Genomic DNA, 25,950 nt, shown 5'->3' with positions numbered 1-25,950 from the left:
TAAAACAAAATTTTGGTGGTAAAAATGTAATTATTTTTCATCACTGTCCAATAGTATAAATGTCTGTGACACACCCATGGTGTTAATACGATCACTGCATGCTTAGATAAAATTTGTTGAGAGGTGCAGTTTGTAAATTGGGGTCGCTTATGGTGGGTTCTGCTATTCTGGCAACTCATTGGCTCTCCTAGTTTGTGATGGCTCCCGCAAACTATAACAGTATAATCTGCACTATAGTATGGTGCTCCTTGCCTTCTGAGCTTTGCACAGTGCCTGAAAAATATTTCCCTCTTACATGTAGGGTATTGGCGCACTCAGGAAAAAATGGACCTCAGTTTTTTGTAAAAAAAAAAAAGTCCTATTAGCCTTTATAAAAATGAAAAACTTGGGGCCAAAACAACAGTTTAGTGGTAAAAATGTAATTTATTCTTTCTTCATCGCTCAATGGTATAAAATTCTGTGAGGCACCTGTCATGTCAATATGATCACTGCACCCCTAGATGAATTCATTGGACAGTATACTTTGTAAATTGAGTTCACAAATTTCCTTTGTTATGGCACCCTCAATCCATTCCAGCAAAATTTGAACTCCAGTATGGTGCTTCTTCCCTTCTGAGCTATGCACTGTGCTTCAAAAGTAGCAGCTTACTCATGACAAATTGCACAGCAAATTGTATGGTCCAATTTCTCTGGTTACTCTTGTGCAAATAACAAAATTGGGGCTAAAATAACATTTTCAAGGCTCAACTTAATTTATTTCTGTGAAGCACCTGGGGTTTCATGGTGCCCCCCGCACATCTAAATACATTCATTGAGGGGTCTAGTTTCCAAAATGGGATTACATGTGGGGAGGTTTTTATTTGTTTTGGAACATCAGGGGCATGGCACTGCTAACGATTACAGCAAATTTTACATTCAAAAAGTCAAATGACGCATCTTCCCTTCCAAGCCCTGCTGTGCGCCCAAACAGTAGTTTTTTCCCACATATGAGGCATTGGCGTACTCAACAAATTTAATGGTGCAATTTCTCCTATTGCCCTCATGATAGTGCAAAATTTGGGGCTAAAATAACATTTTTGCTGGGAAAATTTGATCGTTTTATTTTCACGGCTCAACATTATAAACTTCTGCGAAACTCCTGAGGGTTCAATGTGCTCACCATACATTTAAATACATTCCTTGAGGGGTCTAGTTTCCAAAATGGTGCCACTTGTGGGTGATTTTCACCGTTTAGGCACATCAGGGGCTATCCAAACAGGACATGACTTCTGCTAATTGTTCCAGCAAATTTAAAATCCAAAAAATCAAATGACGCGCCTTACCTTCTGAGCTCTGCTGTGCCTCCAAACAGTGATTTTCTCCCACATATGAGGTATTGGCGTACTCAGAAGAAGTTGCCAACAAATTGTATGGTTCAATTTCTCCTGTTACCCTTATGAAAATGCATAATTTGGGGATAAAATAACATTTTTATGGGGAAAATGTGATTTTTTTTTTTTTTTTTTTTTTAATTTTCATGGCTCAATGTTATAAACTTCTGTGAAGCACCTGGGGATTCATTGTTCACACCACACATCTAAATACATTCCTTGAGATGTCTAGTTTCCAAAATGGTGTCACATGGGTGATTTTCACTGTTTAGGCACGTCAGAGGTTCTCCAAACGTGACAAGATGTCTGCTAATTGTTCCAGCAAACTTTATATTCAAAAAGTCAAATGGCACTCCCTCCATTCCGAGCTCTGCCGTGCACCCAAACACTGATTTTCCCACTGACTATGGAGTATCGGCATGCTCAAGAAAAATTATATAACACATTTTGGGGTCCATTTTTCCTGTTACCCTTGTGAAAATTAAAAAAAACTGGATCTAAAGTTAATTTTTTGTGAAAAAAAGGTAAAATGTTCATTTTTTTTCCACGTTCTAAAATTTCCTGTGAAGCACCTGAAGGGTTAATAAAGTTCTTGAATGTGGTTTTGAGCACCTTGAGGGGTGCAGTTTTTAGAATCGTGTCACTTTTGGGTATTTTCTATCATATAGACCCCTTAAAGTCACTTCAAATGTGAGGTGGTCCCTAAAAAAAAATGGTTTGGTAATTTTTGTTGAAAAAAGGAGAAATCGCTGTTCAAGTTTTTAACCCTTATATCTTCCTAACAAAGAAAAAATTCTGTTTAAAAAATTGTGCTGGTGTCAAGTAGACATGTGAGAAATCTTATTTATTAGCTACTAGCTGAAGAGCCCGGCGCTGCCCGGGCATAGTAACTAACTGTGGTTAGTTATAGCAAATTATAGTTATCCTCCATCCCATAGTCCCGTGCCCATATACCCATCATACATATCCACCATCCCATAGTCGAGTGCCCATATACCCATAATACATATCCTCCATCCCATAGTCCCATGCCCATATACCCATCATACATATCCACCATCCCATAGTCGAGTGCCCATATACCCATAATACATATCCTCCATTCTATAGTCCCGTGCCCATATACCCATCACACATCCTCCATCCCATTGGCCCGTGCCCGTATACCCATCATACATATCCTCCATCCCATAGTCGAGTGCCCATATACCCATAATACATATCCTCCATCCCATAGTCCCATGCCCATATACCCGTCATACATATCCTCCATCCTAAAGTCCCGTGCCCATATACCCATCACACATCCTCCATCCCATTGGCCCGTGCCCATATACCCATCATACATATCCACGATCCCATAGGCCCGTGCCCGTATACCCATCATACATATCCTCCATCCCATAGTCCGTCATACATATCCTCCATCCCATAGTCCGTCATACATATCCTCCATCCCATAGTCCCATGCCCATATACCCATCATACATATCCACGATCCCATAGGCCCGTGCCCGTATACCCATCATACATATCCTCCATCCCATAGTCCGTCATACATATCCTCCATCCCATAGTCCGTCATACATATCCTCCATCCCATAGTCCCATGCCCATATACCCATCACACATCCTCCATCCCATAGTCCCATGCCTATATACTCGTCATACATATCCTCCATCCAATAGTCCAGTGCCCATATACCCATCACATCCTCCATCCCATAGTCAACCATTTTGACATCATAATGAGCGGCAGGGCTTGCAACCTATGATGACATCATCATCACAATGGCAACCATTATGACATCATAATGAGGGGCGGGGCTTGATACACACACACTTTTTCCCCAGTATGTAGATAGGGGCAAAATTGTTTGGTAAATTGTAAGGCGCGCGGTTAAAATTTCGCCTCACAACATAGCCTAGGACACTCTCAGGGTCCAGACGTGTGACTGTGCCAAATTTTGTGGCTGTAGCTGCGACGGTGCGGATGCCTATCCAGGACATACACACATACTGTACACACTTGAGCTTTATATATTAGATTTTGTGTGACATATCTCTGTGATTTAAGGGCATGAAAATTCTAAGCTTGAAAATTGCAAAATTTTCACCAAATTTCTGTTTTTTTCCCCACAAATAAACCCAAGTTATATCAATGAAATTTTACCACTATCATGAAGTAACATATGTCGCGAGAAAATAAATCTCAGAATCAGTGGGATCCGTTAAAGCGTTCCAGAGCTATAACCTCACAAAGTGACACCGGTCAGAATTGTAAAAATTGGCCCGGTCATTGACGTGCAAGCACCCTTGGGGAAAGGAGTTAATATTTCCATCTTACATATTTGACTCGTCTTTCCGTCTCCTTTATCCCATCACTCATTCGCTCAGATCACCTGCGCCTTTAAAAAAACATCCACAGTTTGCACTTTTATTACTGGGGAAAAAGCAAAAAAAATGTATTTTTGCCCTAAATTAGTAATAATTCCTGACTTCTGGTTCTCTTCACCATTGTTTTTTTTTGCCAGCCTTTCTGATAAGAATGTATGCAAAAATGTGTAAATATTTAGACCCCCGACTATTATGGAGTCATCACTGTCGGCTTGTCATACAGGATCACTTCCATTTCCAGGTCATTTTGGGTCCCCGGATTACAAGCTCTCAGTGATTTCTATCATCTATCTGAGCTGTAGTAATATTTCCCTTTCTCTGTTTCCTCCTAGAAATTACATATAACCGGCAGTCGTCTTTTTATCATCTCTTTTACAACGTTTTCAAAGAAAAGTAGAATCAGTCGTAGGAGTTTGTACGAGTCTCATTGGGATTCCCAGAATTATAGCCGCCGGCAAACAGTTTAGACCAAGATATCCTTGTGTTAAAACTCCATGTTTCACTCAATTTGTTTTACTACATGACAATGTGGGAAAATGACGGTAGTGTTTCTTCAGGAATACACACATATAATTTTTATTTATTTATTCTAGGGTGCATCCATCTATGAGTCAGTTATCACAAGGGATACACACAGTATGTGCACAGCAACATAAAAAACTTTACAGCTGGTCTGTCACCAAATTTCACAATATACACTGCATACATTATCAAACAGATCTCTTAAAGAGAATCTGTCAGCAGGTTTTTTCCTGTGTAATCTGAGCACAGCATGTGATATACGGGCTGAAACCCTGATTCCAGCGATGTGTCACTTATTAGGCTGTGTGTTGTAGTAGGTTTTAATAAAATCAGTGTTTTATCAGCAGATTATTAATACAGGACTATTTTCAGTAAGGCAGGTGGAATAGACTATTATGTATATGATGACTTTTTAATTTATGTGTTTTTTCATTGGTTGCATAAAATGAAAGAAAAAACGCAGACGGCACCGCTATTACCGTATATCCTCAGCTGGTGTGCGGCATTCGGAGCGCTGATAACTGGCAGCTTCGGGTGCTAGACCTGAGAATTCACAATGCTCTGTATATCCAAGTAGAAATGAGGTCGCACTCAACGAGCTGGTGAAGATATTGCTTGATGTATTGGCACATGTTACACATGTCGGGCCGGGGGAGTGACATCAAGAGTGCAGAGGGAGCTGACTACGATCGTTTCGCGCTATCCAAGCGCTTCGACGGGTCAACGCCGACCCGTCGAAGCGCTTGGATAGCGCGAAACGATCGTTGTCAGCTCCCTCTGCACTCCTGATGTCACTCCCCCAGCCCGACATGTGTAACATGTGCCAATAAATCAAGCAATATCTTCACCAGCTCGTTGAGTGCGATTTCATCTCTACTTGGATATATTTTTCATTGGTTGGTCAAGAAAAGACAAACTTTGTTTGTATAAGCCTGTAATATTGACTTTTAAGTTGACGTTTGTGGTAACATATTGTTCTTTTATCATGGATGACTAGAGACGCAGGGTAATTGAATAATGATGTGGGCTGATATGTTGATTTCACATTGTCAAGGCCAGCTAGCTTGTTGACTTGCAAAACAGAGGAGTAAAAACTTTGCATCTGACTCCAAAAGGTCTCAGCAGTTTGCTTTGCAGACTTCTTCCCAGGCCTTCTGACTTTAGGACCCAGTGGCAACCTCCCCCGGCTCTAATTGATACACTTGGACCAGGGTGTATGTAACTCCCAGCTTGCTGCTGGAAGGCGATATTTATATTTCCAGTTCCCTGTTGTGGCTTGGAGCTATAGTACTTGGCTATCTTTCCTCTCTGGCGTTTTGAGAATGTCAATGTTTCTCTCTGAGTCTACTCAAGCTAAGTGTTCTCCCTTGTTTGTGTATCCCATCTGTCTTTAGTGGTAGTGGGGACTGACTAGCAAAATCCTGTCCTTCCCAGTGAAGGGCTTATCGCCAGGGTCAGGCAGGGATTAGATATCCTGCTCGACGATAGGTGCAGAACCTATATAGGGACAATAAGGCAGACAGGGTGAAGTTAGATCTGTTTAGGAGTCTTCACTTCCCTTTCCCTAGTGTTTGGTTCTCTTTCCCTTATCCCTTCGTGTTGCACTTAGCCTTTCCTACACTGTGCGTGACAGCTAGCTTGAAGATCAACATTTGTGAGCTACATAAGTGGGATATGCCTCTAACAATAGACATCCAGACAGCCAAGAGATCCAGAGATCCAAAGAACCAGAGACTCTTTAAAATACCACTGCCAGGAACACTCTGCAGGATAGCTACCAGATCGTGACTCCATCACCAGGGACTCAAATTTGACATTCTACAGGATGCCAGCTTAGGGGACCACGGCTCTGGTTGATAGAAATCAGATCTGCTCCATTGACCATCACTGAATCCATGGGAACATTTGGGGAGGTCATGATGTAGACCCACCGGCCACCTGAGCCCCATGGATACGTTTTGGAAAGCCAGGATTGGGACTCACCCGGTCTCCTGGCTCCATGGAAATGTTTAGAAAAGCTTGTCATTACCTCCTGTCTGTGCGTGCCACAGGTAGGGGTAGTCTGCCGTGGAGGCTCTGAAGTCACAGCTGCTCTTATCCTGGTGAGTCAGCGGAAGGGTGCACCATCTTGAGTATTGTGCTTGGACTGGTCTATGTGTTATTTGCCTGTTTTGTGTTTCAATAAAGTATTGCCACACTGTTTTACCCTCACCTTGTGTTATCTGAGTAGTATTACCTCCATGGTAAAACGAGAGCGAGCATTCGATGGGATGTGCCCTGGTCCATGCGGTTTCAGCAGGTGGACTAGGGCCCCCGCTGACCCCCTTTGTCTTCACAGCAACTTTTCAATTGATTTTCAATGTGAGTACATCAGTCTCATTAGGATCATTAAAAAAAGTGTTCAATTTGTTTTACGAAATTGATAAAGGAAATCTGTCAGTAGGAACAACCCTCCTAAACTGTCTATATGGGCATGTATGTCACAGAAAGTTGAGTAAAATATTGCCTCAATAAAATTGATATCTATGATCCGATGACTTATTCCCAAGAAATCCATGTTTTTCTTAATAAGTAAATGAGCTGTTAAGCTCTATGTTCCGGACATAGATTTCCCTGAGAACCCGCCTCCAGAGCTTATTTTATGTGAAAGGGAGCTTTATCAGTGCGAGACATGTAGATAAGGAGAGCAGACTGTCAGTCATTACATGTCTCACACTGGTAACGCTTTCTTTCAATGAAGCTCTGGAGGTAAATTCTCAGGGAGATCTATGACCAGCCCATAGATCTTAACAGCTCATTTACATATAAGAAAAACATTGATTTATCTGGAATAAGACATCTGATCGCAGATATCAAGGTATCATTTTATTCAGTTTCCTATGACCGACATGCCTACAGTTGTGGACAAAAGTATTGACACCCCTGCAATTTTGTCAGATAATACTCAGTTTCTTCCTGAAAATGATTGCAATCACAAATTCTTTGGTATTATTATCTTCATTTAATTTGTCTTAAATGAAAAAACACAAGAGAGAATGAAGCAAAAAGCAAAACATTGATCATTTCACACAAAACTCCAAAATGGGCCAGACAAAAGTATTGGCACCCTCAGCCTAATACTTGGTTGCACAACCTTTAGCCAAAATAACTGTGACCAACCGCTTCCGGTAACCATCAATGAGTTTCTTACAATGCTCTGCTGGAATTTTAGCCCATTCTTCTCTGGCAAACTGCTCCAGGTCCCTGATATTAGAAGGGTGCCTTCTCCAAACTGCCATTTTTAGATCTCTCCACAGGTGTTCTATGGGATTCAGGTATGGACTCATTACTGGCCACCTTAGAAGTCTCCAGTGCTTTCTCTCAAACCATTTTCTAGTGCTTTTTGAAGTGTGTTTTGGGTCATTGTCCTGCTGGAAGACCCATGACCTCTGAGGGAGACCCAGCTTTCTCACACTGGGCCCTGTTATGAATGAGTCACCGTAGGAGGCAAAAACAGAAATGCTAGCTAAGTCCAGAAAACCAGAGAAGTTGGCAGCTATCGGATTGCAGACCCCTGAACCTATCAACAACAACTAGCAGTAGCCGTGGGGGGTTCCTACAATGCCCTAGACCCCTCGATCACAGCCTGAGAACTGCCTAGCCTAAAGACAGAAAGGGAAATCTAAACTGCCCCAAAGCAGACCCCAAAGCAATAGGCAGCTCCCAACATATAATGACGGTGAAGCAAGATGAAAAAACACTAACACAGATAGAAAGATAGACTGAGCAAATGATGGGGCCCAAGCTAACTAGATAGGACAGGATAGGAAAGCTGCTGTCTGCAATCCACGAAAAACCCTATCAAAATAAGAGCCAACAGATTGACAGGGAAAAAGGCCCTGAAGACGCTAGGCTTCAAAAAGACTATGTCAGTACTCAGGTATTTTCTGAAGACAGAGCAAACCGACAAAAAAGGAATTCAGCTCACCCCAGCAGGGAATGGCAGAATCCAGAAAAGCAAGGCAAACTAAAACCAAAACACAAATGCAAAAAGGCAAAGCAGAAAACTTAGCTTTTGAGGAGCAGGAATCAGACTGGTCTCCTAGAATTCCACAGAGAAATCACAAGCGAGGCAGAAGGGCGTCGGCTGCCTTATATCCAGTCAGAGATCCCCATCGCCCAGTCATCCTCTCCCAGCTCAGGTGCTTGGTAATCAGCCTCACTACCTTCCTTCACCAGAAGAGGGAGTTCATCATACCTCAATGGTGAAGGGGAAAATGAACTCATAACAGGGCCCTACATTAAGCTGCAAAATTTGTTGGTAGTCTTCTGACTTCATAATGCCATGCACACGGTCAAGCAGTCCAGTGCCAGAGGCAGCAAAGCAACTCCAAAACATCAGGGAACCTCCACCATGTTTGACTGTAGAGACCGTGTTTTTTCTTTGAATGCCTCTTTTTTTCTCCTGTAAACTCTATGTTGATGCCTTTGCCCAAAAAGCTCTACTTTTGTCTCATCTGACCAGAGAACATTCTTCCAAAATGTTTTAGGCTTTTTCAGGTAAGTTTTGGCAAACTCCAGCCTGGCTTTTTTATGTCTCGTGGTAAGAAGTGGGGTCTTCCTGGGTCTCCTACCATACAGTCCCTTTTCATTCAGACGCCGACGGATAGTACGGGTTGACACTGTTGTACCCTCGGACTGCAGGGCAGCTTGAACTTGTTTGGATGTTAGTCGAGGTTCTTTATCCAACATCTGCACAATCTTGCGTTGAAATCTCTTGTCAATTTTTGTTTTCCGTCCACATCTAGGGAGGTTAGCCACAGTGCCATGGGCTTTAAACTTCTTGATGACACTGCGCACAGTAGACACAGGAACATTCAGGTCTTTGGAGATGGACTTGTAGCCTTGAGATTGCTCATGCTTCCTCTCAATTTGGTTTCTCAAGTCCTCAGACAGTTCTTTGGTCTTCTTTCTTTTCTCCATGCTCAATGTGGTACACACAAGGACACAGGACAGAGGTTGAGTCAACTTTAATCCATGTCAACTGGCTGCAAGTGTGATTTAGTTATTGCCAACACCTGTTAGGTGCCACAGGTAAGTTACAGGTGCTGTTACTTACACAAATTAGAGAAGCATCACATGATTTTTCGAACAGTGCCAACACTTTTGTCCACCCTCTTTTTTGTTTTTGGTGTGGAATTATATCCAATTTGGCTTTAGGACAATTCTTTTTGTGTTTTTTCATTTAAGAGTTAAGACAAATTAAATGAAGATAAAAATACCAAAGAATTTGTTTTTGCAATAATTTTCAGGAAGAAACTGAATATTATCTGACAGAATTGCAGGGGTGTCAATACTTTTGGCCACAACTGTATATAGACGGCTTAGGAGGGTTAATCCTACCGATAGATGCCCCTTAAAGTGAATGTTTACCATTTCTATCTAAATAGAAAATATTTCTGAATATATAGAGATAAAAATTAATTAGAATAGGATTTTATAAAATAAAGGGCTGGAACAATTTACATCATTGCTGTTTTTGTTATGTTATTGAAAATCCAATTAAATGATGGAGACCTTTAAGATCAACTTTACACAATTCATGTTTTATACAAAATCCACAAAACTCCACCAAATACCAAAAATCCACCAAAACTTCACCTGTCCTAAACTGGAAGGGATTGGTGGGGGAGGTCTATTCATAGTTATGGTTTGGCTGAGATCTTCTTTCCCTTCTCCGGTGGGTCAATGAGTCTCCAAGAGGTCTTCTCCAACGCCGTCAGTAGAGCACCCTTTTAGTAATCCTCTCACCTTGTCCCTATTTATTTAGGTATTATTCTTTTTTCATGTATCTACACATCTAGTTAGTTTTCTTTTAGATGCTTTTGTTTCCACTGTCTTGAGATCCAGTATCCCCTCCAACAAAATTTTCTTTTAATTTGACCTAATAATGGAGGTGGAGAGACCTTTGCCCAGGGTTCAATTGGTGCTCTTAATTTTGGCTTGTTCCTGCTTCTCATGCAGACCATTCTTGGAATCGTAAACCACGTTCTCCTTCGAGTGATAATTCTTTGCATTGCTACTCATTCTTGGAATCGTAAACCACATTCTCCTACGAGTGATAATTTGATAATTCTTTGCAGATGACTACTCAGACCAAATAATGTCTTAAAGCCTTAAGACTATCGACACCGACAACGTAAATCCCTCTGAAGATTTCCCTCAGGAGGATCTACCAGATTTCTAGACGATGTTCTCAGCCAACTATGAACAATATCGTTGACCAGACATCTATCTTGTCTTCTCTTACAGTGTATGATGCTTTAGGAAAGCAAGGAAGTGGTATAATCCATGGGAATGTAGACCGTCTCGGATCTTACAGTGAGTGTCTTTCTGTTCAAGCTCCTGGGAGGAAGTTTGAAGGAGAATACTGCAAAATGCACGTGGAACAGGTCTGAATTGTTCAATAATTGTAGTTCTTCAGGGTGTTCTTTTTTTTTTTTTAATATCCAGTTATTACATTTTTCAGCTAGGATGAGATCACATCACATCTGTGTCCTTTTTCTGTCTGAATTCCCGAAACACTGGATTCATTGGTGCCCCCAACGGAGCCACTGACTTCAGTTAGGCAAAATGAGTCCGAAACATAGAACGCCCTACTCTTTATGACCTTCTTTCAGCTGATGTCTGTCTTTTTCTCCGGACACAATTGTAGTAGAAGCTTAAAGGCTATAGAGACCTTTGACATGAAAGAAAAGTGATTTTTACATTTGTTAGTAGTTACCTAAAGTTAATAAAATTGCAAAAGTATGTCTGCAATTTTCATTTCTTACTCGCTTTTAGACTCCCTAATATGCAATTTTGCTGTCAGATCCAAGTTTCAGATGTTTCTCTCGTGGAAGTGTATTTCCCAGTAGTATAGGAAGGATTTGACCGCTGTGTGTCTCTCCCAATAATATAGACTGGATGTGATCTCTGTGTCTCTGTCCTAGCTATATATAGGCTGGATGTGAGGTCTATTTCTCTACCAGTAATATAAACTGGATGTGAGTTCTGTGTGTCACTCCCAGTTATATAGGCTGGATGTGAGGTCTGTGTGTCTCTCTCAGTAATATAAACTGGATGTGAGTTCTGTGTGTCACTCTCAGTAATATAGGCTGGATGTGAGGTCTGTGTGTCTCTCCCAGTAATATAGGCTGGATGTGAGGTCTGTGTGTCTCTCCCAGTAATATAGGCTGGATGTGAGCTCTGTGTGTCCCTTCTAGTAATATAGGCTGGATGTTAGCTCATTGTTCCTCCCAGTAATATAGGCTGGATGTGAGGTGTGCATTTCTCTCCCAGTAATAAAGGCTGGATATGAGCTCTCTGTGTCCCTTCTAGTAATATAAGTTGGATGTCAGCTCATTGTTCCTCCCAGTAATATAGGCTGGATGTGAGGTGTGCATTTCTCTCTCAGTAATATAGGCTGGATGTGAGATCTGTGTGTTTTCTTCAGTAATATGGGCTGGATGTGAGCTCTGTGTTCATCTCTGTAATATAGAATGGATGTGAGGTCTGTGTGTCTCTCCCAGTAATATAGGGCAGATGTGAGGTCTGTTTATTGAAACCAGTAATATAGGCTGGATGTGAGGTCTGTGTGTCTTTCAGTAATATAAGCTGGATGTGAGGTCTGCGTGTCTCTCCCAGTAATATAGGCTGGATGTGAGCTCTTTGTCCCTCCCAGTAATATAGGGTGGATGTAAGGTCTGGGTTCCTCTCTGTAATATAGGCTGGATGTGAGCTCTATGTGTCTCTCCCAGTAATATAGGCTGGATGTGAGGTCTCTGTGTCTCCCCTAGTAATGTAGAGCTCACTTCCAGCCTATGTGTCTCTCCCAGTAATATAGACTTGATGTGAGGTCTGTGTGTCTCTCCTAGTAATATAGGCTGGATGTGAGCTCTGGTGTCTCTCCTAGTAATATAGGCTACATGTGAGGTCTGTGAGTCTCTCCCAGTAATATAGGCTGGATGTGAGGTCTGTGTGTTCCTCCCAGTAATAAAGGCTGGATGTGAGGTGTGCGCTTCTTTTCCAGTAATATAGGCTGGATGTGAGATCTGCATGTCTCCTCCAGTAATAAAGGGTGGATGTGAGCTCTGTGTTTATCTCTGTAATATGGAATGGATGTGAGGTCTGTATGTCTCTCGCAGTAATATAGGCTGCTTGTGAGATCTGTGTGACTCAGTAATTTAGGCTGCATGTGAGCTCCCCACTAGAGCAGACCTACATTGAATTGTATGATAGCACTTGGGAGCCATTTTTCTATCAGATCTACCATATCTTCCCAAAACCATTATTCTTCACATCTTTTCTGCTCCTGATATTATTATTATTGCTTGTAAATTCCCATATGTATAATATGAAGCTACTGAAATAGCAAAACTGAATATGCCCAATGTGAGTCCACTCTATCTTTACCTCTTGATTTTAGATAACCCAACTCTTCTTTTTCCCCTTTGTAATTGTTTTAAAGGAAGGCATAAAATTTGTCATCGGGATATGTGTTCCAGATTCTTGTAGCAGCAGAGATATTACAGCAATGGCTTCTATGGGTAAGATGTAAAGCATAACGATATCTCTGTCAAACTGTTAATTATCCTCAGGGTGCATAGACATCATGAGACTGTCTCACAATTGAGGCATCAATGTGTGACCCAGAGCTTGCGAATGTGGTTAACCAGTGCCATAAATGAACTACATATTCATTTGAACATAGGTGATTTTTGGAGGTATATAAAGCTGAATCAACAGCTAGTCACTGGGTTACAGAGTCTTTTTTTATAATTTAAATATTAATCAGCCTTTGCAAATTTATATTTCTTTTACGCTTATTTTGCGCCCTTTCTCAAGCCCCATGCTGAAAGGGCTGTTTTAACTGCCTAGCTCATCCTCTTTTACAAGATGCTTTTAACTGCTGCTCTAGCAAGAATCCACACTCAGACACTATTTACAAACACTCTCCCTGTGTGAGTGTGGAAGAGAGGAGCTGGAAAGAGTTTGTAAACAGTTCTTGAGTACAGATGCTTTCTGGAGCAGCAGTTCAAAGCAGCTTGTAAAAAAAAGCAGTAGAAACAGCATTTTCAGCATGCCATTTGGTAGAGAAGGAAGCAAAATATGGTAATGAAGTATATTACAAAGATGTGTAACTTTGCAAAGGCTGGTTCATAACAAAATAAAAATTAAATAAAGTTGTTTCTCTTTAACTTTTGCACTGACGCCATCTCAGAGATTTTGCCTTAATTTGACCATTGATTATTTTATTATACTGGAGGTGGTGTCAGGGTTTGGAATAATCCCTTTAATGTTTATTTCAACAGCTATCCTTAAATATTAGAGGGACATCATTTTTGAAGCCTCTACCTAGTTTTGTAATTCAGAATGAAACTATTCCCACTGTGGTGGAGACGTTCTGTTCCCGCGGTCTGTTTCCTGCCGATACGTTTGCCATCATTTGTCTGTAAGCATGAGCCTCGTGTCCATCATGCGCTCTGTAAACTCCGACTTGGTGACCATAACTCTGTCCTAATAACCTTTTGCTTTTGGCAGGTGCCTCAGCTGCTTGTTCATCATCTTGCCTATAATTGGCTCAATTTACACCGTCGTTCTCAACTTCAAAGCCTCATCGGCATTTGAGCAGTGCAAGACTATTATTTTACATCGGAAACAACGGGCTCCGGAGCGCGATAAGCCTGCAGGAAAATCCAATTTCCCATCGGAGGAGGAATACGGCAGCGAAAAGAAGCACAGTAATATCCCGAGATTACTATACATGCGGCTTAGGACATCACTTGAAATTGCGCAATTTATTAAACCTTTCATTTACGGTCTGAAGTTGGAGGCTGTAGAATATAGAATATATCACCGGTACAAACCAACTAGAAAGAAGATGGCTGAGCCGAGGCCACAGAGCTGGCATAATGGTACAGAAAATCCCATACTTACTAGTATGGATTAAATTTTCTACCATATGGTGCTTCCATACTATGGAGAGATTATTCGCGCTCTTGTGTCCCCTCCAGTACTCGAATTTCCAAATAGAGGCACCAGCTCTGTAAATAAAAAAAAATAATAATAATTCCAGGTCAGACCTGACATTGTTTTCGGGGATTTTCCAATTCGGAAAGTTTTGGAATACTGATAAATAAGCCATGCTCAGTTTGATTTTTAAGTCCAGCCCAAATATTTCTAGAATGGATTCCAAGTAGAGTTTAGAAAATTTTGCAAAAACTCGGTTCGGATTACGATCACCGGCGAATATTGTATTTGCAATATTTGCCGGCTATCGTAATCCGAACAGAGCCGAATGTCATTGGAGTCAATGGGTCTAGAGTTGAGCAAATAAGTTAGAATGGCACAAATACGTCAAATTCGGTGATTGTTTCCAAGCTCTAATTCCAAGCTAAAGCCAGAAGCCGGATGTACATCTGACCACTGCACTTTTATGAGCTTGTTGGACATCCCATTCCAAAAAAACATGTGGGTTGACTTGGAATGGAGGGAGCCCTCTTTCCTGGGTGCAAAGTCTCCTCTCTAATGGGAAGGATGCACTAGATTTTGGAGGGCTTCTATAAGAATTTGTGCCAATTCAGCCTAAAGAATATCTGTGAGGTCCAGCCCTAATCTTGGGGAGAGACCGGGATCGCAATCTAAGTTCCAATTTATCACAAATGTGTTGATTGAGTTGAGATCAAGACGTTAGTTCCTCCACACCAAACTTGCCACCTTCTGGCCTCAATTCAAGAAGGCTGGTGTTTGATGAGTGGGTGTGCTAAAGTCAGACGCTCCCACGTGATTAAGAGATGCACGCCTCATAATGAATCAGGATTGTCAGACAAGTGGCATGCACCTCCATGCATGGGAACTGGAGTAAGATTTGTTGAGTAGGAACGCCGACACTCGTCATGAATTTGACGAGCGGGGATTGTCACGCCCCATCCCAGCTTCACCCACTTTGCCAGAGCCAGACAAAAATGGCGTGAGAACGTCATAAGGTCCAAAATTTTAGCCCAACCTCATGCAGAAATCTGGCATAGAAGCTTTGCTGAATTAGGCTTAATTTCTTTATGGACTTTGCTTTGAGGATGATCAATGAGTGGAACAGGCTGCCACAAGAGGTGGTGAGTTCTCCATCAATGGAAGTCTTCAAACAGAGGCTGGACAGACATCTGTCTGAGATGGTTTAGTGATTCCTGCATTGAGCAGGGGGTTGGACACGATGACCCTGGAGGTCCCTTCCAACTCTAACATTCTATGATTCTATGATTCACTGGGCATAGTCATGGGGAATAGAAAAAGGGCCTTCCTCAAACTGTTTCCACAATGTTGGAATCGATAATAGTGTAATATGTTTTGTATGCTGTAGCATTTACCTTTCACTGGATAAAAGTAGCTAAACCCTAAAAAAATACACAAAACCCATACTATTCCCCATCTTCCACCACTAAATATTACAGCAGGTGGAGCCTGATAAGTACAGTTTTTCAGGCATCTGACAAACCCCGACTTCTCCAGCAGACCAGATAGTGAGCGTAGATTCCTCACTGAAGAGACAGGCCTTGCACCACTCTTTCCGACACTTGGCATCGTGCTTGGTGATGTAAGGCTTGCTTGCAGAAAACCCTTTCATGATGCTTCTGAGACACAGTTCTTGTGCTAATGTCCCTTCCACAGGCAGTTTGGCACAGGCTCCAGCAGTGCGCTCTGTGATTCTGTGTGGTTTACCAGATTCTTGGTACAACTAGAGGCCTCAATTTCACAATTCTAGTAATTTCACCTGACTTATCAAATCTAACAAATCACTAACGTTAGTCTGACTGTACGACCCATACTACTACCAGGAGGTGATAGGGTTGTGTGCCGGATTTTATGCATTTAGTGGAGTACTCTGGGGGCATGCAATGCTGACATACACTGGCAATATGTATACACAGAGACCCCTATAAAGGAAGTGGATGAACCTTTTCTATTTGAAATGTTGGAACGTATGAGGATCAGAAGGGGAAGAGGCTGCCAATTTTTGAATAGACCACACTAAAAGTGTTGTCTGTCAGTCACTTTGGAGGGTGTTGGAGCTACCATTGCCGATTTGGTAATGTATGATAGGGCACAGCATGACGCACTTTTGGGAATCTCAATGGGACCATATTATAAGTCATAGAGGCCACTTCTCGTTTCCGTTGTGTGATGGAACCACAGAATTATAAGGAGATGTAAAAAGAGCCAAAGTGGGGTCCAATATTTGGCACCACTTCCTCTATTACTCCAAACACACTTTTGGCGGACTTCAGGGCACAGAGCACAGTTAAAAGTGTACTGGTGTCTCCGCAAATTATCACCTATCTAAGTGGATGACAACCGTTAGATTGGTAGTGGTCCAACCTTTGGGACCCTCACTGATCACCTGAATGGGCGTCCTCAGTTGTTTCCAAGCTGCGAGGCCACAGTCAGGAGGAGTTTCAAGTCATTTTGCTTTGTAAGTGCCATAGACGTTGAACAGAACAGTGGGGTGTGCGAAATTCATCCTCCTGGTTGAGATTTTGCAACCGGGGAGAACACGAAATGTAAGTCCCTTGTTCTAGTGGTCATCATTGGTGGAAAAGTGATCATTTGCGTGGACTCACTTTCACGTCCATTGGTTTATTTGCGGGTTTTGCAATGTTTTGAGTTGTTTTCTTTTTTTTTGCATTGGGACCTACAGAGAACATTTTGGCTCTCTGATCACAGATGATTCCAACAGGAAAATCGCATCAAAGTTTGCTCCGTGCATTAAAAAGTATGCAAACTGGAAAGGGTAAATTCTACTTTTGCTAAGAATAACCCCCATAGACATCGACTGTTCAAAAAGAACTGAACAAAGAGTAAGATAAATTGTAAGAAGCAGAGAATTCCTCTGAGGAGCCGCATAAAACCTCCTCCGGTCTGTGTAATGTGGAGAACAGGCGGAGGAGATGTAGAATTAGCAGGTTAATGACGGTAACAAATGTCCTCGGGAGACGCGCTGCTGGCCGTGATATGAATTAATATCAGGCGGATTCATCCGGGGACTGCACAGGTGTCAAAGTGCAAGCAATCAGTAATTCAAAAAATTAATTAGGAGAAAGTCATATACAGTTGTGGCCAAAAGTACTGACACCCCTGCAATTTTGTCAGATAATACTCAGTTTCTTCCTGAAAATGATTGCAAACACAAATTCTTTGGTATTATTATCTTCATTTAATTTGTCTTAAATGAAAAAACACAAAAGAGAATGAAGCAAAAAGCAAAACATTGATCATTTCACACAAACTCCAGAAATGGGCCAGACAAAAGTATTGGCAGCCTCAGCCTAATACTTGGTTGCACAACCTTTAGCCAAAATAACTGCGACCAACCGCTTCCGGTAACCATCAATGAGTTTCTTACAATGCTCTGCTGGAATTTTAGACCATTCTTCTTTGGCAAACTGCTCCAGGTCCCTGATATTTGAAGGGTGCCTTCTCCAAACTGCCAATTTTAGATCTCTCCACAGGTGTTCTATGGGATTCAGGTCTGGACTCATTGCTGGCCCCTTAGAAGTCTTCAGTGCTTTCTCTCAAACCATTTTCTAGTGCTTTTTGAAGTGTGTTTTGGGTCATTGTCCTGCTGGAAGACCCATGACCTCTGAGGGAGACCCAGCTTTCTCACACTGGGCCCTACATTATGCTGCAAAATTTGTTGGTAGTCTTCAGACTTCAAGCAGTCCAGTGTCAGAGGCAGCAAAGCAACCCCAAAACATCAGGGAACCTCCACCATGTTTGACTGTAGGGACCGTGTTTTTTTCTTTGAATTCCTCTTTTTTTCTCCTGTAAACTCTATGTTGATGCCTTTGCCCATAAAGCTCTACTTTTGTCTCATATGACCAGAGAACATTCTTCCAAAACGTTTTAGGCTTTTTCAGGTAAGTTTTGGCAAACTCCAGCCTGGCTTTTTTATGTCTCGGCGTAAGAAGTGGGGTCTTCCAGGGTCTCCTACCATACAGTCCCTTTTCATTCAGACGCCGACGGATAGTACGGGTTGACACTGTTGTACCCTCGGACTGCAGGGCAGCTTGAACTTGTTTGGTTGTTAGTTGAGGTTCTTTATCCAACATCCGCACAATCTTGCGTTTAAATCTCTTGTCAATTTTTCTTTTCCGTCCACATCTAGGGAGGTTAGCCACAGTGCCATGGGCTTTAAACTTCTTGATGACACTGCGCACTGTAGACACAGGAACATTCAGGTCTTTGGAGATGGACTTGTAGCCTTGAGATTGCTCATGCTTCCTCACAATTTGGTTTCTCAAGTCCTCAGACAGTTCTTTGGTCTTCTTTCTTTTCTCCATGCTCAATGTGGTACACACGAGGACACAGGACAGAGGTTGAGTCAACTTTAATCCATGTCAACTGGCTGCAAGTGTGATTTAGTTATTGCCAACACCTGTTAGGTGCCACAGGTAAGTTACAGGTGCTGTTAATTACACAAATTAGAGAAGCATCACATGATTTTTGAACAGTGCCAATACTTTTGTCCACCCTCTTTTTTATGTTTGGTGTGGAATTATATCCAATTTGGCTTTAGTACAATTCTTTTTGTGTTTTTTCATTTAAGACAAATTAAATGAAGATAATAATACCAAAGAATTTGTGTTTGCAATCATTTTCAGGAAGAAACTGAGTATTATCTGACAAAATTGCAGGGGTGTTAATACTTTTGGCCACAACTGCATAAAGCAGCAGAGCTGGGATATCTCTATGCTGATCAATGGGGGTAATGGGCCGGGGAGGGGTAAAGGGCAGAGAGCCACAAGACTAGCTGCTGTGATGCCAAGAATTGGATGGTCAGTCAAGAAAAAAACCCCATAAGGACTCATAACACGCAGTCTAGTAAGGGTAGACTTGAGTTGGGTTAAGACATTGCAGTTCTTTAGCATTCTCTTCCGGTAGGGGGTGCTTAATGATATCTCGCCAAAAATGTGTCGCTTCGGGTCCCCACTTTAAAATCCTGTTTAGGTTTTCTCTTCGCTCCCATCGTGCATTGAGTCACAATTTCTTCTATGTACCCAACCACAACGGACCTCCCCACTCCATACCTGGGATGACTGCGATGCTGCACCCCCTACTGCTATGCCGGTGATCAATATGTCTACTGGTGCATGCTCAAATATTGGGGGCACAGATCCCCCCGCAGAGCATAGGTCCTGGCACTGTGCTATAAGGTAGCATGTGTCATCAGATGTGCAGCTTAGGGCCCAATGCAGTAGTTGGGCCCCTCACTTGTGATGTCGCTTTATGCGGCAAAATTAGGGCCACAGTCTTATATCCATTCACAGGATGACCATGAATAATAAATAGGCCCCTCTCACCTGAAGACCTATGGTAATTTGCTAAAAGTGATCTACTCGTCCAAGGCTGCCATCTTTATGGGGCTTTTCCAAAAGGGTATTGTTATGTCTGACCTGGTAAGGTGGCTCCTCAAAACATTCAGCCCGGAAGAGATGTAGCAAAGCAGCACGGACTGACGACGTGGTTACAGCAGGGTGCTCCAGTTTGAACTGTGGAGGTTGCACTAATGGGATGGCATCTGGAGAAGTAAGCAGTAGTGAAAAGCAGAGCTGATCAGGATTTGTAGCTGAGCCCAGTGATGTAGCAGTGCCGAGTAATCAGTGGCGATGGAGAATAGTCCAGCAAAGTAACAGAACTGGGACTGTCCAGAGGTACACAGTGGCAAAGTAGCAGAGCCCAATGATGTAGCAGAACTGGGTAGGTCAGAAGATACTCAGTGGCTATGGAGTAGAGTCCAGCAAATTAGCAGAACTGGGAAAGTCCAGAGGTACACAGTGACAATGTAGCAGAGTTCAGCGATGAACAGAGTTGGGTATGTCATCTCTATATATAAATTGAATGTATGTATGTATGTATGTATGTATGTATGTATGTGTGTGTATATCAGCAACCAATCACGAAGCATCTTTCATTTCACCAGAGCTGTTCAAAAGAAGCTGAGCTGTGATTGGTTGCTATGAGCAACAGTTTTCCTTGCAACTAATCATTAAGCATCTCTCATTTCACCAGAGCTGGTTAAAAGAAGCTGAGCTGTGATTGGTCGCTATGAGCAAGTTTTCCCACTTGACAACACCTCAGCAGACACTGACATGGTGGGAGAAATCTAGCATCCCCGGGAACATAAGTGGGTCGCCCTCACACCCAGGGCAGCGGGATACTCGGTACCAAGCCGGTGTCAGGGGGGAAGGTGTCACAGCAGCAGTGACCCGGTCCATGGCCCTGGGCGCCCAATATCAATGGCGGTGATGTTAATGGTGTTAGTTTATTCGAATAGTTCGTGACGCCACCCGTGGTGTTTGGCAAGGGAGATGGTAAGCCAACGCTGCATGCAGATCCTCTGGGACTGATGGTGTGGTGCAGCAAAGATGGTATAGCTCCCCACAGGTGGAGCTGTTGTCCCAGGGCAGTGTAGGTGCAATGGATGAGGAGAGGCGCAGAATGGTATAGATGCTGGTACCCAGATGTAGCGGTGCTGAAGGTGTTAACGGCGAATGAATGGAGGACACCAGGGCTTGCAGTTTCAAAGCTTTACTCACAGTTCGTGGTACCCACTGGTGCCTGGCTCCGTGCCGTGTCCTCTGGGGTAGAGACTCAATCAACCTCCCGGGCAAGTCAGGGTTCTCCTCTCCAACACTCCGCCAACATGTGCCTTTCCTGAACGACTCCTCTATTGTGCCTTTTAGTGTGAAGAACTCCAGTACCGTAGTTCTCTGGAATTCCTTCTGTCAGATGTTCCTAGAACCTCACTTGTATGACAGACAGCTGTAGCCTCTATCGGGGATTCCCTCTCAGAAGTCCTGGCTCTCTATCCAGTTGCTGTTGTGTCCCAAGTCTTTGATGGGAGTAGTGCATTTACAGCCAACTACTCCACCGGTGTCTGCTGCAGAACCATAAGTGTCCATACAACCTCGGGGACCGGGCCCCGGCCTTGCGCTGAGAACCTATAGGCAGGGTACTCTCTCAACCCACAACTCCTCTCTGTTCTCCTACTCCTTCGTTCCGCGCTGTTCCTTCTCTCTCTTATGGAAGCTGAGGTTGCAGGTCTACGTCCTTCTCTTTCTCTTCTCTTTCCCGTGCCAGCTGGCTCAGATCACTGAGACAGCTGCAGCACTCTTTCTAAACTGAACTCAAACTTAACTTCAGAACTGATCTTCTCTGGGACTCACCCCAGACTGACCTTCTGTCAGACTGACCTACTATTCTCTACTTTCCCCTTCTTTTATACTAACTCCACCCACCTCCCAGCACATCTCGTGTTACGAAGCAGGGTTCCACAAAGGGTGCTCTGCTACCCCCAGCCTGAAGCTGCTAAGCGGACCTACTGAACTATCCTGTGTGTGGGATGCAGGTGTTGGAGTGTGGAATGGAGTTCCCAACTTACCTAGTTGGTGGGGCACTACACCTTAGGAGAAGGTGCAGTACCTCTGTGGCGTCTGAGCCTCAGGGGCGCCACATAAGCTCCCAGCCATTGTCTGCCCCAAAAAGGAGCAGAGAGCACATGACAGAAATGAATCCCCCCTCCCGTTCCCATATACCCATCACACATCCTCCATCCAATAGGCACATCTTCCCTCTTAAAAGGATCATTGGTATGGAAGTCAGAGCAAATCCATCCAGCGCTGTGGTTCTGACCCCAGGGTCTCTTAAAGGGATCATTGGTATGGAAGTTAGGGCAAATCCACTCTGTGCTTTGGTACTGACCCCCAGGCCTTTCTTAAAGGGATCTCCGATATGGAAGTCAGGGCAAATCCATCCAGTGCTTTGGTTCTGACCCCAGGCCTCTATTAAAGGGATCCCCGGTATGGAAGTCAGGGAAAATCCATCCAGTGCTTTGGTTCTGACCCCAGGCCTCTCTTAAATTGATCCCCGGTATGGAAGTCAGGGCAATTGCCTTTAAACGTTCTGGTAATGACCCCAGGCTCTCTTAAAGGGATCTCCTGTATGGAAGTTAGGGCAAATCCCTCAGCGCTCTGAATCTGACCCCAGGGTTCTATTAAAGGGATCATTGGTATGCAAGTCAGGACAAATCCACTCAGCGCTCTGGTTCTGATGCCAGGCTTCTCCTAAAGGGATCCCCGGTATGGAAGTTAGGATCATTCCACTCAGTGCTTTCGTTCTGACCCCAAGCTCTCTGAAAAGGATCCCCGGTATGGAAGTTAGGGTAAATCCCTCAGCACTCTGATTCTCACCCCAGGCTTCTATTAAAGGGATCATTGGTATGGAAGTCAGGGCAAATCCACTCAGCGCTCTGGTTCTGACCCCAGGCTGATGGGATGATGTGGGATATTAGTGGTAGTAGTCTGGTGGCTCTGGCTGACGGGATGATGTGGGATATTAGAGGTAGTAGTCCGGTGGCTCTGGCTGACGGGATGATGTGGGATATTAGTGGCAGTAGTTCGGTGGCTCTGGCTGACGGGATAATGTGGGATATTAGGGGTAGTAGTCCGGTGGCTGTGGCTGGTGGGATGATGTGGGATATTAGTGGCTGTAGTCCGGTGGCTCTGGCTGACGGGATGATGTGGGATATTAGGGGTAGTAGTCCGGTGGCTCTGGCTGACGGGATGATGTGGGATATTAGGGGTAGTAGTCCGGTGGCTCTGGCTGACGGTATGATGTGGGATATTAGGGGTAGTAGTCCGGTGGCTCTGGCTGAAGGGATGATGTGGGATATTAGGGGTAGTTGTCCGGTGGCTATGGCTGACGGGATGATGTGGGATATTAGGGGTAGTAGTCCGGTGGCTCTGGCTGACGGGATGATGTGGGATATTAGGGGTAGTAGTCCGGTAGCTCTGGCTGACGGGATGATGTGGGATATTGGGGGTAGTTGTCCGGTGGCTATGGCTGACGGTATGATGTGGGATATTAGGGGTAGTAGTCCGGTGGCTCTGGCTGACGGGATGATGTGGGATATTAGGGGTAGTAGTCCGGTAGCTCTGGCTGACGGGATGATGTGGGATATTAGGGGTAGTTGTCCGGTGGCTATGGCTGACGGGATGATGTGGGATATTAGGGGTAGTAGTCCGGTGGCTCTGGCTGACAGGATGATGTGGGATATTAGGGGTAGTAGTCCGGTGGCTCTGGCTGACGGGATGATGTGGGATATTAGGGGTAGTAGTCCGGTGGCTGACGGGATGATGTGGGATATTAGGGGTAGTAGTCCGGTGGCTCTGGCTGATAGGATGATGTGGGATATTAGGGGTCGTAGTCCGGTGGCTCTGGCTGACGGGATGATGTGGGATATAAGGGGTAGTAGTCCAGTGGCTCTGGCTGACGGGATGATGTGGGATATTAGTGGTAGTAGTCCGGTGGCTCTGGCTGATAGGATGATGTGGGATATAAGGGGTAGTAGTCCGATAGCACTGGCTGACGGGATGATGTGGGATATTAGGGGTAGTAGTCCGGTGGCTCTGGCTGATGGGATGATGTGGGATATTAGGGGGAGTAGTCCGGTAGCTCTGGCTGACGGGATGATGTGGGATATTAGGGGTAGTAGTCCGGTGGCTCTGGCTGACGGGATGATGTGGGATATTAGTGGTAGTAGTCCGGTGGCTCTGGCTGACGGGATGATGTGGGATATTAGGGGTAGTAGTCCAGTGGCTCTGGCTGTCGGGGTGATGTGGGATATTATAGTGAATGTGGCTATGTTTAGTGTGAGGGGCTATACACAGCTTTATATATATATAATTCTTAGATTTTGTTATAACTAACCGTAGTTAGTTACTATGCCCAGGCAGCGCTGGGCTCTTCAGCTAGTAAGGCATAATGTGGCAATGTAGCAGAGCCCAATGATGTAACAGAGCTGGGTATGTCAGAAAGTACTTAGTGGCTGTGGAGTAGAGTCCTGCAAAGTAGTAGAGCTGGGAATGGTCTAGCGGTGCACAGTGACAATGTAGCATAACCCTTAAGGAGTAGAGCCAGATATGTTAGCAGTTACACTGTGGCAATGTATCAAAGCTCCGTGATTTAGCAGAGCTAATTATGTCAGAAGGCATTTGGTGGATTATGGAGAAGAGTCCAGCAAAGTAGCAGAGTGGGGAATGTCCAGAGGTATGCAATGACAATTCAGCAGAGCCCAGTGATTTAGTGTAGCTGGGAATGTGTGGAGGCACTCTGGGAATATAGCTGAGTAGGGTGGATCATGGTTCATAGTATTTATGGTGATCATTTGTAGTGGTCGAGGCCATTGACCTAAATTCTCAGGCAGCATCTTACTGGACTATATGGTCCGGGTGGGTGAAGTCCCAGGGGTCGCCAGGTCGCCAGGACACCCTGATGCACAGAGGAGCAGAGAAAGCCAACAGGTGCGGAGGGAGTGCTTAGTGATGGATCTAGTAAAGGTAAGTAAGATGAATCTTGAAGCTTCGGGGGTACAATATAAAATCTATAGCAGGACCCCCATTTGAAATGTTGCATCTACAGTATAATACTGGTGCCATATTATGTCACTGACAGGGCTTGTGCCCCCTTGTGAAAAAGTGAGGGGACCCAAAGGCATTTGTTACAAGAAAACGAAATGGAACCCACAAGAATCCCTAAAAGATAGAGGATTAATCTGATCCCACTAATTACTAATTGGGGGACAACCTGGGGCCCAAGAGTTCAGAGGGCCACTATCACCTCCAAAACAGGTAGAATTGTGCGTTATGATGAGCTATTGGACTGCAAAGGGCCCAAATATTGTTCTTGCACAGTGATAATAAGGGGCTAATTAGCTATTTAGATAGCTTTTGGCTGTCGGTGCATGCTGGTGCTTGTAGTTTCTCATCAGCTAGAGAGTTGCAGGTTGCAGCCCAGGGTATTTTCATGGCTTCTCTCTCGTCTCCAGCTTATACTGATCGAGTTCTGAAGAGTTTTGCAATACAAGAGAATTTCCCAGCTGTGATGACGGTGAAACCCCAGAATCCCGAGTACCCCACTCTGAACGGGATCCGAGTCCTCAGCCTGTTGTGGATCATATCTGGACACACAAGTCAGCTGGCCAGCGTCTTCAACATCGGTGAGTGCGAGGAGCCGAGCTCCGGTTTCTATTCACTGGCAGCAAGAAATGGTCTTGAAAATGGTGAAAAATTGAAACACAAAGTTCCAACACTTTCTTTTTCTTATACATTTATTAGTATTTATTTTCATAAAATAAAAACAATCCTTTCAATCAATTATCCTAAGCTGCTCTTGGGCAGGACGAGGAAAGTTCAATATTGCTGGAAATGTGAAATCAGAAAATTAGTAAAAGTTGTTTAGATCAGGTTTTTATGTTACATGAATTTTAAAAAATGTTTTTTCATATTATTACACAGTGCCGGCATGGGAGGTGACTGTAGTCTTTATTAGTATTTATTATTTTATGGGGCCAAACATTTTGATCAAGAAAAGGTTGTCCTAGTAGTGGACAACCCCTTTAATTAAAAAACAAAATTAGTAATAATGTAATTTTCATAGTGGCCAGCGGGGCTATTTGAAACTTCTATTTCCTGTCCTTTCTGGAAGACTAAAGGCCCCGTCTCACTTAGGCCTCTTTCACACATCAGGTTTTCGCCGTCAGGCGCGATCCGGCGCTTTTGACAGAAACCGGATCCGGCGAAATGCAATG

General features: G+C 43.7%; 1 protein-coding gene across 1 annotated transcript in view; it reads left to right on the top strand.

Annotated features, from left to right (window-relative positions):
* Positions 1 to 10,534: 10,534 nt before the first annotated feature.
* Positions 10,535 to 25,950, top strand: part of LOC141097588 (O-acyltransferase like protein-like) — a 53,976-nt gene continuing 38,560 nt past the window's right edge. Inside the window, exons 1-5 of the mRNA XM_073584842.1 lie at positions 10,535 to 10,720; positions 12,778 to 12,863; positions 13,639 to 13,761; positions 13,851 to 14,050; positions 25,189 to 25,359. Coding sequence (XP_073440943.1) covers positions 10,535 to 10,720; positions 12,778 to 12,863; positions 13,639 to 13,761; positions 13,851 to 14,050; positions 25,189 to 25,359 — 766 coding nt within the window. The remainder of the gene's footprint in view (positions 10,721 to 12,777; positions 12,864 to 13,638; positions 13,762 to 13,850; positions 14,051 to 25,188; positions 25,360 to 25,950) is intronic.

This window comes from Dendrobates tinctorius, unplaced genomic scaffold (assembly GCF_039654945.1).
Source record: "Dendrobates tinctorius isolate UK_male_01 unplaced genomic scaffold, ASM3965494v1 ptg000085l, whole genome shotgun sequence".
Taxonomy (NCBI): domain Eukaryota; kingdom Metazoa; phylum Chordata; class Amphibia; order Anura; family Dendrobatidae; genus Dendrobates; species Dendrobates tinctorius.
This window is presented reverse-complemented; position numbering and strand designations above follow the sequence as displayed.